Genomic DNA, 16,979 nt, shown 5'->3' with positions numbered 1-16,979 from the left:
CAAAGGAGGAGCAAAGCCTTATAATAGCTTTGATGAGGTTGCGACTGTTAAGACCCATAGAATGATTCTCAGAAATCATTTTGATTGCTTCCAAATTATCAGACTCCACAGAGAGCCTCTTAACACTCAGCCTTTTAGCAAGATTGATTCCAGTAAGAATAGCCCAGAGCTCCGCAGAAAAGGAAGAACCCAACCCTAAATTCTAGGAGAACCCAGAAAGCCAGACGCCCCCTACATCTCTAAGCACACCTCCAGCCGCAATCTTACCGTTACTGAGGCAGGAACCATCAGTATTCAGCTTCACAACCCCCTCTCTTGGCCTGCTCCATCCCACGAGATGGACATCACAACACTGAGAGGCTCTGGCAAGGGACTCTCCTTTGAAACTATCGATAATAGAGAAAAGTTTTTTCGAGAAGAAATCAGCTAAGTTTGTCATAAAAACAGTTTTATCTCCAAAAATCTCCTCGTTTCTCCATTTCCAAACTTGGTGACAGATAATAGCAAAGAAAATGTCACCATGCTCCATGTATGGAAGCAACTTTCCTCTAACACCATCAGAGAACCAGTCGACCTCAGAATGTGCCATGAAGGAAGAGAAAATATGGTGTGGGAGAATTTTCCTCCAAACCTCTTTACTATTAGAGCAATCTCTAAGAGCATGGCACAAAGTCTCAACATGGCCTCTGCATCTACTGCAAGCTCCAGAATCAGCCAAGTGCCTTCTGTGCCTTCTGTTTGTTATTGATGTTTGCTGTTACGGTTTGCTATTTATTGTTGTTATTTGCTGTTGTTGTTACGGTTTGCTATTGGTTGTTTTTCCAAAAAGCAGAGATTCTGTGTTTTTGTAAAAGGCTGTTTTTCGGGTGTAGAAGGCAAACAGAATGTCACTAACAAAACACCTAATACTGCTTTTCGGATGTAAAAGGTAAATAGGAACTAACTAACCTAACATGAAAATATAAATAGAAGCATGAAAATAAGCAACCAAACACCTCTTAGAAGTTTTTATATTAGGTTTTCGATGTCACCTAAAAAACCATAATTCACATTTGAACACAGTACATGTATTATAATCTCATTCGATAATTAAAATATTGGCACCGTTTATAATAAATAGTGGTCTCAAATTAGGTAGGTTGTTTTTTCGGTATAAAGCACAAGTGTCAACAATATTTTCTTCCTCACTTTGTTAGGTGTGGATTCCCTCAACATGTGGTATCCAACTAAATTACATTTTTGCAATTAAAAGAAAATAATTAATTGATAATTGGGGTGGCACGAAATACAAAATAATGGTTAAAATGGTTCTTGAGGTTAGTCCTAATTCGAAATTTAAGTATCAATTTAGTTTTGAAGTTTGCTAATGTGTCTCTAACTTTAAAACTGAGTTGATATCTAAATTTTGATTTGAACTAAATTGACATTGTACTTTAAGGACCATTTTGACCTTTAATTCCACTGAATTGAATTCAGTGCAATCTCAACATCCAACTGCTAATCAGAACAGTTTATTGTTCTTGTTGGAATTTCCCTTTTTGGCACTATGAATGCCCAAATCGATGCTTCAAACAATGCAATGCATGAAAAATATGAGTAATTGTTGTGTTTTCTACAAGAGAAAAATAGGGAGTATTTTCTAGCTAGGAGACTTGAATTTTGAAGAGTGTAGTTTAATTACTTTCGAGATTAATAAAATAATAAAATAATTGCATTGATACATTTTCTAGAAACACATGAGTGTTACTATTTTGATTGTATCTATATAGGAATTATCCAATGATAACCAAATTGGATCAGATGGATAAATATGGATCACGTGATCTACAAAAAGAGGTTTATCACTTGGGTTTGTTATTCATGGGGTCCTGAAAGGTGTGCACAACAACAACAACAACAACAACAAAGCCTTAGTCCCGAAATGATTCGGGGTCGGCTAACATGAACCATCATATAAAACCGTGAAAATCAAGTCGTGTCAGCGACACAGATTCGCTCCCTCCACTCCGTCCTATCCACTACCATATTTTCCTCAATTCCCAATAAACTCATATCACTCTCGATCACCCTCCTCCAAGTTTGCTTAGGTCTTCCCCTACCCCTCACCACTACATCCCTTTGCCACTCTTCGGTTCTCCTAACCGGCGCATCAAGCGCTCTACGTCTCACATGGCCAAACCACCTTAGTCGGTTTTCTCTCATTTTATTCTCAATAGATGTGACCCCTACTTTTGTCCTAATTATTTCATTACGCACCCGGTCCTTTCTCGTGTGACCACACATCCATCTCAACATACGCATCTCCGCCACCGACATCTTATGGATGTGGCAGTGTTTCACTGCCCAACACTCCGTACCATATAACAATACTGGTCTAATTGTCGTCCGGTAGAATTTTCCCTTCAATCTATTAGGCATGCCGGGATCACAAAGGAAACCCGTAGCACTCTTCCACTTCGACCAACCAGCTTTAATCCTATGAGCAACATCTCCATCTACTTCTCCATCCGTTTGGATAATAGATCCTAAATACCGGAAGCAATCCGAGGCCTGAACAACTCTCCCATCTAGGATGATTGTCCCTGCCTCCCTACTCCTACGGCCGCTAAACTTACACTCCAAATATTCTGTCTTACTTCGACTCAACTTAAAGCCTCTAGATTCTAGAGTTTGCCTCCATAGTTCCAACTTCATCTCCACTCCTTCTTTCGTCTCCTCAACCAACACAATATCATCTGCAAACAGCATGCACCATGGTATACCATCTTGAAGTGAACTTGTTAGTTCATCCATAACGATGGCAAAAAGAAATGGGCTTAGTGCGGAACCTTGATGCACTCCAATCGTAATAGGAAACTCTTCAGTCTTCCCAACACTAGTACGTACACTCGTGCATACTCCCTCATACATGTCCTTTATGATGTCAATATATTTCCGCGAAATGCCTTTCCTTATCAAGGCCCACCAAAGTACTTCCCTTGGTACCTTATCATATGCTTTCTCCAAGTCAATGAAAACCATATGCAAGTCTTTCTTCTTATTTCGATAGTGCTCCATTAATTGTCTCATTAGATGGATGGCTTCCATAGTTGATCTTCCCGGCATAAAGCCAAACTGGTTTTCCGAGATCTTCACCGTCCTCCTTAGCCTTTGTTCAATCACTCGCTCCCAAAGTTTCATAGTGTGACTCATTAATTTGATTCCCCGATAGTTGGCACAATCTTGGACATCGCCTTTGTTCTTATACAAAGGGATTAAAGTACTTTTCCTCCATTCTGATGGCATCTTATTGTTTCTCCAAATTTTATTGAAGAGCGTCGTCAACCATTCGATTCCTCTTTCTCCCAAACATCTCCAAATCTCAATAGGGATGCCATCAGGTCCTACTGCTTTCTTCAACTTCATCTTACTTAATGCCATTTTGACTTCACCCTTTTGAATTCTCCGCAGGCATTCATGATTTATCATATCGTGATGGATACTTATATCTCCAACATCTTGTTGGCGATCTCCATTAAATAAGTCATCAAAATAGGACCTCCATCGTTCCTTGATATCCTTATCTCCAACTAGGACTTTCTGGTCCACATCCTTCACACATTTAACTTTTCCGAGATCTCGCGTCTCTTTCCCCTTCTTTCGTATCCAATCTTGAGAAAATCACTATATAGCTTGAAATAATATCCTTATACCTAGTTTGGAAGATTAAATGGTGCAGTGATTGAATTTGACTTATGTTGAAGCGCATATGATGATTATGTGTTCTTTCATCATCGAGTTCTGGATGTATCCTACTAATTGTGTATATCAATGACATTGTGATCACTGGGAATGCAATTCGAATTACAAAGTTGAAAGCATTTGTTGGTATTCGTTTACAAACAAGGAACTAAGACCATTGAAATAATTCCTCAGAATAGAAGTATCTCGCAGCAGAAAAGGAATTTGTCTAATTCAAACAAAATATTATTTAGGTTTGTTGAGTAATGGTATAATTGAATAAAAGACTTATGATGCAACTACAATACCAAATGTAAAGTTGACAGATGATGATGTTGATTTTCTTGAAAATCTTGAAAGATACAGAAGAGTTGTTGGAAAGTTGAATTATCCTATAATCACACGTTTTGATATTGCCTTCCCGATGATAGTGGTAAGTCAGTTCGTGTCCTTTCTTATGACATCATATTTGGATACAGTCACATTCTGGGATATCTGAAAGGTGCTCCACGACACGATATGTTGCACCCAAACCATGGTCGCCATACTGTAGAAGGTCTCACATATACAAATTATGTTGGGGTTACAGATATGTGTTATACCACTAGTTATTGTGTATTGTTAGTGGTAATCTTGTATCTTGGAAAAGTAAGAAATAAAGTCTGGTATCTAAATCAAGTGCGAAATCTGAATATCGAGTTATAACACATACTACATATGAACTTGTGTGGCTATGTCGTCTACTTTGCGAGAATGGATTTGTCAGGACAAGACTGATGAAGTTGCGGTACGACACTGAAACAACCATCTATATTGATATTAACCTTGTGTTTAATGAAAAAACAAAGCATATAGAAGTTGACTATCATTTTACACGAGAAAAGTTAGAATATGGTATACTGACAACTCCACACATCAAAACAAGAAGTCAATTAACATAGGTGTTGACCTAGACCTTACCATAGAGTCGGCTCAATTATATTTATACCAAGCTGTGCATGCTCAATATTTATGCTCCCGTTTGATGGGGAGTATTTTAGACTGTTAGTAACTATAACAGCATAGGCACCATTGTAACAAATTGGTTTCTCTACCTTGAGCATGAGTTCTCTTACCTTAAATGTATATAAATAGATGTAGACTCTGCGATTTTAATAATCAAACACCTATTTTCACTATTTAGAGTAAAATCGTAAAAAATAGGTACATAAACGAAACCAAATGAACACTTAAATTATTACTATATCAACTTATTCTTTTAACCAAATGAACACTTAAATTATTACTATATCAACTTATTCTTTTTTATAAGGCATCATTATAAAAGGCAGTAAAATTACACATAACCTTCGAAAACGACATGAAACCAACAGAAACCCAACTGGATTGACTCGATCATAACATGATTTTTGGATTGGTCACTAACCCAATATTCAACATGACTCAAACATTTCTATTTACACAAATTGCCACTTATCATAGGTTTTACATATAGCTATACCATCGAAACTCTAACAACAATAACGTAATCGAAAAGAGGCGAAAATATGTGAAAGTGTGTGAAAGTATCTTAAGAGCTTAGATCATACTACTAAAACTAATTGATCATCTTGGCAAAATCAAGAGACTTTTTTCCTTCATGGGCATTGCTAAAGAAATTCTTCATGTAATCACCAAATGAAACTTCTCTATAAAGAGCAACTCCATCTTTCTCCAACAATTCAGGAAATGGTGCAATCTTTTCCGTAGGTTTTGGAGTTGAGAAAATTGGAATTGACACTCTTGATTTTTCACTTGTTGTACGGACTCTGTGTTCAGCACTTTTGTACCTTCCATTGCTGAGAATCTAATGACAAGAAAGAAGATTAAATAAAATCATGTCAATATTGATGAATACAAAATCAATTTACCCTAATTTTAGAAGTTTCAAATCATCGAATTGCATTCAACAACCTCATATTTCTCAATAGAATTTATTGGATGAGAAAATAGGAGACATGTTCATTTATATGCCAAAGTGCTCGTTACGTGTCAAAAAGAAAATTCCAAAGAAACAGATAATTAGGAATTTTGAAAGTTTCCGAGGTAGTTGAAGTTTTAGGGTTATTAGATGCAATTGAAAAAAATATATAAGTTATTGAATGCAATTGGACAAGAATACAAGGTTATTGAATGCAACTGTACGAATATAGGGGTTATTGAATGTAATTAGATAAGAATAATGGATCATTTGGATCTTTTGAATGTTCGGGAGCGGCAGTTGAAGATTTGGATCAAGTACATCAAGCAATAGATGTATTAAGCCATCAATTTAGCTTTTGAACTTGGTTACTATATTCAATTTAGTCCAAAATTAAGTTTGGGTATCAATTTGGCTTTTTATCTTGATATTTAGAGTTGAATAAGCCCAAATTAATATGTCTTGGGATGAGCCAATGAGGGTTGGTCCGAGTGGTAAGGCGTTGAACCTCTGCTTGATAGGTTTGAGGTTCGATTCCCCACTCCGTCAAAATTTAGCCCTCATTGGTAGGTGATCTGTAAATTCCACTGTAAACCCTCATCGAGATCTGTGGTTTGCCCTGACCTTGGGAGTGGGTAGACCTACCCTTATCTTTTATTTCAACATATTAAACTTTTGATTTTGATTTTTTATCATATTAAACTCATGTTTGTCAAATTATTTACCGTAAACATAAAACTTAGTTAACAAAACGTTATATTTTGTTTGTGTCTAAAATTATATATTTTACAATCCGAAATAAGATTCGTACAGTTTCTCTATAACCATATCATATGTATATTTCGAATTGATATTTTTTTAGGCTTTAATATTTAGCCCATATCTTCATTTCAATGGTCCTATCCTTTTAGGATAAATTAAGCCACAACACTCATTTCACTATCCAAATTAAAGCTTCAAAATTAATTAGAACCTTAAACTATTAAAATCATCAAAACGTCTTTGAACTAAACAAAAATCATCAATTGAGTCTTCATCTTAAATAAAGATCATCAATTAAGTTATCATCAAAAATCTTTCGGTTGAACAGTTTCAAATCCTCTTCCCCAAATCCATTTTGAACCGAACATGGAGATCATTACAGTCAATGTCAAATAGTCACAATTTATGATTTTAAAATAGACCGAAAATTAATTGATAATTTTTACTTAATTCGAGAGTCTAATTGATGATTTTAATAGTTTCTAATCCAATTAACTTTAAAATTTTAATTTAGGAATCAAATGAGTGCTATGCCCATAAATTAAATTCATAGACCCTATAAATATAATACTACTAACATTCAACTATAATTCTTTATGACATTGATAAAAAAAAAAAAGTCAATAAAATAATCAAACTTGTTCAAGATAATTGATTTTTTATATAAATTTTACATTAATGTTGCAATAGTGTAAAATTTTAAAATTTTGTATAATAAAATAAATTTGAAGAATTATAATATTAGTAAGGTTATAGTTGAAGCGTTATGGATATATTTTACTCATAAACTTTAAAAACCAAACAAAATTATGGCTGTATAATATTATAATCTAAATTTAAATCTAAATCTCAATCCTTCTTCAAATTATTTATATAAAAATCTTAATTAATAATTACTATAAGGAAAATTATTGCAAATGGATCATATGCAAGAACATGGTCTTGTCAATTTATAGCATTTATGGTGGAACTTCCGTAGAACTTCAAAATACCACTATATCAACTAGTGATGAGCACATTGGATGTAAATGGGGGTGGTAACCAGCGGCGGAGCCAGAATTTAGATTTGGTGATTCAAGTCCAGTCCGTTAGGGTTGAAGAAATTTTTTTAACCTCCAACACGTTAAAATTGTAAAAATGTTATAATTTTTTAGAAACTAGGATTGAACTAATAGAAAATTAAGAGGGTGTTTGTTTTAGCTTTTCGGAAGAGCGTTTAGCGTTTCACTCCAAACCGCAGGAAAAATAGCGTTTGGTTAGGTTTATATAACCGCAGCGTTTAGCGTTTTTTCTGAAATCTGCAGCGTTTTGGAGCGTTTCACGAAAAGTTCCTATTTGGAGCTTTTCATAAACAGCTGTTTGTAGTTATTTGTTATTGACAAAATTATCCTTTTTATTTCCACAAAATATGTTTATTCTTTAATATTATTTATATTTCTACAAAATAATTACCGAAAAAATAAAGTTTTGTTGCGTTCAATAAATTTTTTATTTTTTATATAGATTATTTTTATTAATTTGTGTAAGATATTTTTTATTTTATAATAGGATAAGGTGTAAAAATACTCATAACATTTATAGTTGGGTCCATTTGAGAAATAATTTATTTTTTATTTTACCTTTAACGTCTAAAATGGTGCAATTATACTCCTATTGTTGGCATCCAAAATCAATTTTACCCCTGATATTCACAAGTTGGGTCCATTTGAGAAATAATTTATCAAACTGCATTCTTGGTCATGAATATTATCATCTACACTTTACATACCATTTTATCATCGTTAGTAACAGATCACAAACATATGATTAGACATGATTTTTTTAAGAAAATAAAAAAAAAATATTGACTTTTGTACGAGTTAGACAAAAAAATTCAAATATTTCGCCGAATTTATAAATATTAATTTTTAATTTTATTATTAAATCATAAAAAATATGAAATCTCTTTTTTAAAACTACTGATATGTGCAATTGGTGTAGAATAAGAAATAAAATATCTATGTTTTCTAATAATATTTGAAATTGATCCAACTTGTCAATGTTAGGGGTAAAATTGCTCTTAGCGGCTAGCGTTATGGGTAAAATTGCACCATTTTAGAGGTTAAGAGTAAAATTATTCCTAGTTGTAAACATTATAGGTATCACATTTTCCCTTTTATAATTTCATTGTTGATTAATTTAAAACATGTCCATTTTAGACATTTTAAATCCGAACAGCAGCAGTTCAATATAATTTTACCAAACACTAGTAATTAAACAGCTAACAGCTTACTGCAACAGCAAACAGCTTACTGCAGCTGCAAACAGCTAACAGCAACCGCAACAGCTATTAGCTAACAGCTGAACCAAACGGGCCCTAAATATGTTTATACTTTTCACGTTGGAGCGAACACACCGTCGTTTTGGTGTGTTCGCTAAAACATTAAAAGTACCAACGTGAAAAGAGTAAGTATATTTAATTTTCTATTAGTTTAATGCTAGTTTTTAAAAAAAATATAATATTTTTATAGTTTTTTTTTTAGTTTTAAATTTTTTATATTTCCCAATGACCTTTCCAATAAAAACATGCATCCTTAACCATCTTATCTATTTTTAGATATTGAAATAATATCACATAGAGTCAATATATACTAATTTTAGAGGGCTACATGGGACAAAACGACCAGTACTCAAAGGCGGAACCGGTGGCCGGGGGGGGGGGGGGGGGGGGGGGAGAATCCTCGATAAAGATCCTCATGGAACGAGGATGGGGATAGTTTGTCCTCCATGGAGGGGATAGAGAAAGGTATTCCTGTCCCGTGGGAATCCCCGTCCTCGCCCCGTTAATCTCTGATAGGGGATCCTTGACTATTTTATGAGATAATTGGTTTTTTCTGGATGATTTAAGTATATTTTAATTAGGTAATCGGTTGTTTTCAATTTTTAATTTGTTGTGGTTTGAAAAATTTGAGAATGATTGTTGATGTTTGACAATATTAGCTACAGCTTCTTAAAAGCTTTAGGCTTTACTTTTTTTTTTTAAACATAAACGGTGATTCTTCACAAGGAATGGAGGATGAAGAAAAATGTTTTGGAACATTTGTAAACGAGGATTGGAGATCCCCGTGAGGACGGAGATTCCTTGCGAGACGTGGATGGGAACAAATCTATCCCTGTCTAACTCATGGGGACGGGGATGGAGAATCCCCAACTAGTCGGGAAGCGGGATGGGAAATGCATTCCCCGCCCGTCCCGTCCCGTTTACATCTCTAGTTTTAATTCATTAATTTTGGTAATTAGATTGGATTAATCTATTCGAGATTGTTCATGTATTTTTTAGATGGTTTCATTTCTTCTGAAAAAAAACCAATGATGATTAATTAAGTTTTTAATAATATATGTTCAATGCCGTTTTGATTAAGAATGTCTCGTGATTGATGAGTTTTTTTTTCCGAGCTTTCTTTTTTTTCCGCGATTGATTAAGAACATCATACAAATCGTTACTCAAATTTTTACTTCATTAACAAGCTAAAAACACACGAAACCACAAAGATTATATGTTTACTTTTGTCCAATATTTAGTGTCCGTTTAGTTTTCATTTTTATATATCAGATTTTATGTTTATTTCAAACAGTAAATATATATGGATTGTGAAATACCTTCAACTAATATTTATCACCAGTAACAGTAAACAGTAACTAATAAAAGTTGAACCAAACTAATTTTTACGTACCTGTAAAGTGTCACCGACATTAATGACCAATGCGGACGGGACAGGTGGAATTTCCATCCAGTCTCCTTTTTTCTTTCCATCTACATTTTCTTCAACTTTAACAAATAATCCACCAATTTCATCTTGCAGTAAAACAGTAAGAGTTCCCATATCTGAGTGACGCCCAACCCCAACTGTTAGCTCTGGGTTAGGGCAAGTAGGGTAAAAATTCATATTTACCATTTTTAACCCAATTAGTGCTTCTATTTTTTCATCATCAATTTTCACCCCAAGCTTTGTAATTAGAATTTCTAGCACTTTTTTCACCATCTTAGTTGCTGTTCTTAGGAATTCCAATGCTTCTTCCCTATCAAAAACAAGAAAAAAAAATATTAGATTAAGATTGGGGCCTCCGAAATCGGGAGTTTGAGTGTTCATTTTGTTCTTCTTTTTATAGTTCATTACAGAACTAGAACCAAATATTCGAAGGTCAACGAATAAAATTTTAGTAAGTAAAGGATTTTTTTAGGATCAACAATTAGAAGGAAATACGCGTTGCTAAATTTGTCAGTGACGTTAAATTTGAAAAATAAATAAATAAAACAATGAAATTATTGACCGAATTTTTATACGTAGCGGCAAAATATTGTGTCTGTAAGTCTAATTTTTGTTTATTTTATCCTTGAGTCGACGGATTTCTCTATGACCTCTGTAATTCAGTCTCTGCTTTTTTTGATATTTTACTCCAAACAGTAGATATAAAAGTATTTAATTAGGGTAAATAATAGTTCTTCATAGTTATTTTGAAAGGAAAATTAATTAATATCTAATAGCTGCAAATGATAACAAATAGTGAACGACAGATTTTAAGTTTTGATAATTTCATTTGTTAAAAATTAATAAAATATTCTACTAATCTCAAAATAATTTTATTAAAAATTATAATAATTTAATATTTATCCAGCCATATAATAACACCTCTTAATTTGAGCCAAGCAAAATTAATCGGATAAAAATATAAGGAATAAGGTGTAAAAATGCTCAACGAATTAATACAGAATACGAAAACAAAATATATAAATCTTTTAATGATTTCTGAAATCGAGACAATTTGCCAACATTTGAAAATAAAATTATTTTTGATTATCAATTTTAGAAATAAAATTGTATTATTTTAAATACTAGAAGTAAAAAAGATCTTGTTAGCTGTATATTTATACCTTATCCAAAAAATTAAATAAAACAGACTTTTTTTTTTTCTTACGTAAAGAAATCAATAAAATATATCAAAAAGTATAAATATTCTACTGATCCCAACATAATTTTTACTAAAATTATAATAATTGAACATTTACCCAGTCATATAATAAATTAAATAAAAATAAATTAATATATAGTGATGCTATGACTCCATATTCTGATTTTGACCTTTTGAGTTGACCGTTTATTTAAAAAGGGAAATTTTATTTTTGGCCTTTCATTTTGCCAATTAAGTTAGTATTATATTTTTATTTTCTCATATTTGATTCTATTAATTTCATTTAAAAAATATATAATTTTTTGTTTTGGTAGGAATTTAAAAAATATATAATTGATTCTATAATTAGTGGATTCACTATAAACACGTGAAATTCTAGTGAACAGAGTCTTTTATTTTAGAAATAAAATTGAAGGCGGAGAAACATAGTTTAATATAGAAAAAAATATATAATACCTATTTGAGTCCCCAAACTAAACTTTGAAAGTCAATTACAATTTTAAACTATCAAAATCATCAGTCAGATCCATAACTAAGTAAAAATCATTAATTGAGTCTCAATTCTAAGAAAAATTTTATCAATTGAGTCATCATCAAAAAAATCATTCGGTTGAATAGTTTCAGACTCTCTTCTCCACGTCCATTTTGAGCAAGCACAAAATTCGTTACAGTCAATGTCAAATAGTAACAATTTCTGATTTTAGGATATCATAAGGATTCAATTGATTATTTTTGCTTAATTCAAAGATTTAATCGATGATTTTGATAGTTTAAAATCCTAATTGACTTTGAAGTTTTAGTTTAGGGACTAAAATGAGTGTTATGTCTGGAAAAAATAAACCTTTATTTTATTTTATTTTATTTTTAATTTGTATATCAAACTGTAAATCTTTTAATTTTATATATTGAATTATTATACATATTAAACTCATAATCACTAAAAATTCAAGACTCATTCTATTTAAAATATATTCAATTTAAAATTCAAGACTCATTCTATTTACATATGTAATCACATTTTTTTTTTAAATTAGAAATACTATTTAGCTACAATTTTTCCTATAGTCATGTCAGCCTTGAAAAAAAATCACATTTTAGCTATTAAAAATGTAAATTTAAATACAATTAATCAAGTTTAATGTTTAATTATAACTAATTTTTCTATTAATTTTTTTTTTTTGATAGAAAATTTTTCTATTAATTAATTATAATTGATTGGAGTATAATGTGACGTTATGGGACTTTAATATTATGACTTGACTTTATAACCACATGGAATTAATGGCTTCTATAATAATGTAATCTCCTAACCGACACATTTAATTAGATCTTAAATGATCAACAACAAAATAAATACTTCCGACATATCCGTAGCCTATTTTTAATAGTGGCGGAATCAGAATTAAAAATAATGGATAAAAATTTAGTAAGAAAACAGATTTTTTTTGGAACGAATCACACACAAAATTAGGTCAAAATCGTCAAATTTGTTAAAATTATCATTGAATTTGTTGATTTTTTTCATCATAAATCTATTTATTTTTTATTTTCTGCCGAAATCTGGGAATCGATAGACCCACTTGACCCTTTGTAGTTTTGCTCCCGATTTTCAATGTTCAATAGAATCTCCTTAATTGATTTGATTGATTAATGCATTTTGATTTAAATTTGTTAGTCAGGATCAATGACAGATAAACACTTATAAAAAGCTTACATATCGTTAATCATTGGAGACTCAAACAACGACAATGATAATTGAACTTATATGTATACAACGATAATTAATTAGTTAGTGTTTGTTTGATTTTCTTTTTGTGGTTTTACTATAAAGATTATATATAAATTTCTGGTTAAAATCAAAAAACAACTATTAATAATTATTTTAGAAGAAAAATCAATTAATATCTAACCGTATTAACCAAAACTAAAAAGATTCTTAGTTAGAGTACTTACTTGCATTCTTGAGGCCAAAATTGAAGAGCATCAGCATCATTACTATACAACATACTAACATAATCTTTCCATTCTAAAGCTTTCTCTTTCTCCGGAACAAAACTCGTCCCATATTTCACCAACGGGCTAGGACTCACCCCTTTTAAATATGCAGCCTTCTTCTCTGGCGGCTGGCTAAAGAATCTATAGATAGACATGACAATTCAGATTATAATATTAAAATTGTGTCAAATTATATACATGTTCTATTTGATTATATATAATAAAAAAAACGTATCAATCATATCGTGTAAGTCAACAAGAATGGATCTAAAGGAAGAAATTCTATATTAGTCTCGAACCAAACTGGTTTAGGACTGTTGAAATTATACTACATCAGCACCACACTTGACGTGGCATGATCTCAACAGTCCTGGACCAATTTGGTTCAAGACCATTGTAGAAAGTCTCTCAAAGGGAGTCAAAGAGTTTAACCACCCACTAACCTGCTGACGTGCTATTATCTCGATAGTCTAGAGCTAGTTTAGTCTAAGACCACTCTAGCGTGTCTCTTTAAAGAGGTTCAGTGGGTTTGAGTACCACTTCTGACATGACATGATATCAACAGTCCTAGACCAGTGTAATTCGAGACCTCTAGTGTTAGAGGGTTTGAACACCTACTACTGTCATGGCATGCTCTCAACAGTGCCAAACTAGTTTGGTCTGAGACCACTCTAGACTGTCTCTCTAGGGAAATGGTATTAGGGGGTTTGAGCACCACTGCTGACATGACATGAACTCAACACTCTCAAACCAGTTTCGTCCGAGACCACTTTAGAAAGTCTCTTCAAGGGGTTTTAGGGGGTTTAAACACCAAACTAGGACCACTTTAGACAGATTCCCTAAGGGGTGGGGAGTGATCAATTATTGCTGAAATGACATGATTTCAACAGTTTCGAATTGGTTTGGTTTTGAAATCACTTTAGAAAAAGGGTCAGGATTTGAGCACCCACTATGTGGCATGATCTGAACAGTCTCGAATTATTTAGTCTAGAACCACTTTAGAAAGTCTCTCTAAGGGGAGCCAAGAGGTTTGAGCATGTACTAATTGCGAGTGCTGGAACTACTTTGAAAAGTCTCTCTAAGAGGAGTCAGGAGGTTTGAGCACCTACTGATCGTCGACCGAGCACTTATAGATCATCAGAGAGCACTCCAAACACTCGTATCACCTAATCTATTAGAAATTATCATCCTTACCTATGTGCGGCAGCTTTCAACGACTCGAGCAGCTCAACAGGAACCCCATGGTTAACCACTTGGAAAAACCCAAGTGTCTCAGCTGCTGTAACAAGTTCATGCACCACTTTGTCATGGTTAGGACCATCTAGAAACGACAGATCAATTGGTGGATTGTCGTTTAAAGTTGCGTTTTGATTGTCGATTCTTTCGTTTGGAGGTTGGATGTATTGTTGAGGCACCTTTGAAAGGCCTAAGTCAACCATTCCTTTAACTCCATTACCTTCTTCAACAACGAAATTGAAGAGTGAGTTTGATTCAGAGAAACTTGGAGCCATTTTAGGAAGAAAGAGAGAAAAAAGAAACTTTTGATTTTGAATACGGCAAACCGTTTTGATCAATTTCCTATTTATAGATAAAGAAGTAGGATATATGTTATATTATATTAATTAATTCTTAATTAATTTTAAATTAAAGATGGCCTTTAATTGTTTAATAAAAAATCAAACCCCCAAATTTTTTAAATAATAAAAATTTATTATCCCTAATGTTTTGATAATTTTTATTCAAACGTAACGGGAATTTTAAAAGGCTGCTTTAACTAAGATCAATTCGGTTTGATATGGGGATTTAAAATTTTCTAGATTTGTGCCTAATGTGAGTCGACGGTGCAATTCAATTTGGTTGTAAAACAAAGTTAATGGTTCAATCCAGTTATTGATATTTTTATTTGGGTATTCAGTATGGTTCAAGAATCTCCAACATATTTATTTAGTAGTAGTGAGGATTTGAAAATCTTCAAAATTGTATCTAATACAAGTCGACAATACGATTTGGTTTGATTCTAAAAAAGGAATTGATGGTCAAAATGGACCATAAAGTTGACAGGCATGGTTAGTTTAACCCAAACCGAAGTTTAGATATCAATTCAATTCTGAAGATGACAAAAAAATTGACAAATTAGCCTCAAAACAATCAATTTTAATACTTAAAATTTGGCTAATTTGTCAAGTTTTGCCATCTTCTAGACTAGATTAATATTTAAATTTTGATCTGGACTAAACTGATCATGTTTGCGAGCTTTACGGGTCATTTTGACTCTTAATTCAAAGAAAAAGTCAACAGTTCTATCACTAAGATATGTGCTAATCTCTAGCTTTGGTAGTTATTTGACTATCACATCTGACATTCCAACCAAATTTATCAATAAATTAAAGCAGTTGCATTTTTTTTTTGTAGGTTATTTGTAACTAACATAATAAATATCTTACAATTTTTCTGTAATTAATTTGTACGTAAAACACTTAATTGTTGGTATTTTGATAGGTTATTTATAGATATATTCATGAGCCTAGTGGTCTGTTCAGGCCCACCCTTCATGATCTGACTTGGACATTCATATTCGATGTTTGGTCCGATCAGGTCCAAATCCGTTCAACCCCGCATATAAAATGGGTTGAGCAATAGAAAATTAAGAATAAATTAATAATAATGTACATTAGTTAATAATATAATCGGGTGGTGTACTCTAACAAAACAAAAATTACTCCTCTTGCTGGATTATGGAATGAAAAAACTTAAAAGATTATTTTAATTTTTAGCAAATCAGGTGACCTACTCTAAAAAAAAATTACTCCTCTTGCAAGATAAGGTGGTGTACACTACAAAAAAAATTACTTTAAAGTCTTATAATAATTACATTAGGAAAAAATTATTATTATTCTTTTTAATATCAACATAATAGATGGTGGGGCTGGACCAGGTTTGAAAATTACTTTTTATAGTCTAGCCCGGCCCGACCCGAATCCGATATAAATATAGATGGATTGGGTAGGGTTTGGACAAAGTAATTATATGAAAGCCCGGTTGGACGGTCCATCCCAGTCTATGAACAAATCTAGTTATTTATAACTTTATATGTTAGTAACACCGTAAATATTTTAGACATAACTAACAAATAAAATGTCTGCTGTGATAAACAAATAATAGTAGTTAGATGTGTATTTCTATTCCGATCTTGAACCACACTGGTCTCAGACTACTATAATACTATGATGATCATTTAGATGTTCATGTAACAATATTTTAATGGTTTGGGATCATATAAAATTTTATTATAAACAATTATAAGGGTTTTATTGTTCTACTTAATACTTAGTCTATAATATTATTATAAAATCTTTATATTTTATCTTAATCAACTCTTTAATTCCTTCATTTAATTTTTACATGAAAGTATAAAATTATCTATAAATATAAATAAAAAATATTATTTTTTAATTTTTAAATTTAATCAAATTAGTTTTAATAAAGTTTATTAGGCATAACTTCTGCATATTAATTATATAAAAGAAATTTATTATTCATTCTCTTTAATTTTTATAATCTTTTTTATTCTTTAATATAATATCTTTAAAAT

The 16,979-nt window shown here is 32.1% G+C and overlaps 1 protein-coding gene across 1 annotated transcript; it reads right to left on the bottom strand.

Moving 5' to 3' along the window:
• Positions 1 to 5,002: 5,002 nt before the first annotated feature.
• On the bottom strand, positions 5,003 to 14,931 carry LOC136214501 (scopoletin 8-hydroxylase-like). The gene is made up of 4 exons (XM_066002881.1): positions 14,582 to 14,931; positions 13,346 to 13,528; positions 10,156 to 10,501; positions 5,003 to 5,566 (listed from the first exon to the last, which is right to left on the bottom strand). Exons 1-4 carry the CDS (start codon positions 14,896 to 14,898, stop codon positions 5,318 to 5,320), a joined length of 1,095 nt encoding a protein of 364 aa, XP_065858953.1. The 5' UTR covers positions 14,899 to 14,931; the 3' UTR covers positions 5,003 to 5,317.
• Positions 14,932 to 16,979: the final 2,048 nt, after the last annotated feature.

This window comes from Euphorbia lathyris, chromosome 1, assembly GCF_963576675.1.
Source record: "Euphorbia lathyris chromosome 1, ddEupLath1.1, whole genome shotgun sequence".
NCBI lineage: Eukaryota > Viridiplantae > Streptophyta > Magnoliopsida > Malpighiales > Euphorbiaceae > Euphorbia > Euphorbia lathyris.
Note: the sequence above shows the minus strand (reverse complement) of the source record. Positions and strands in the feature narration are given on the sequence as shown.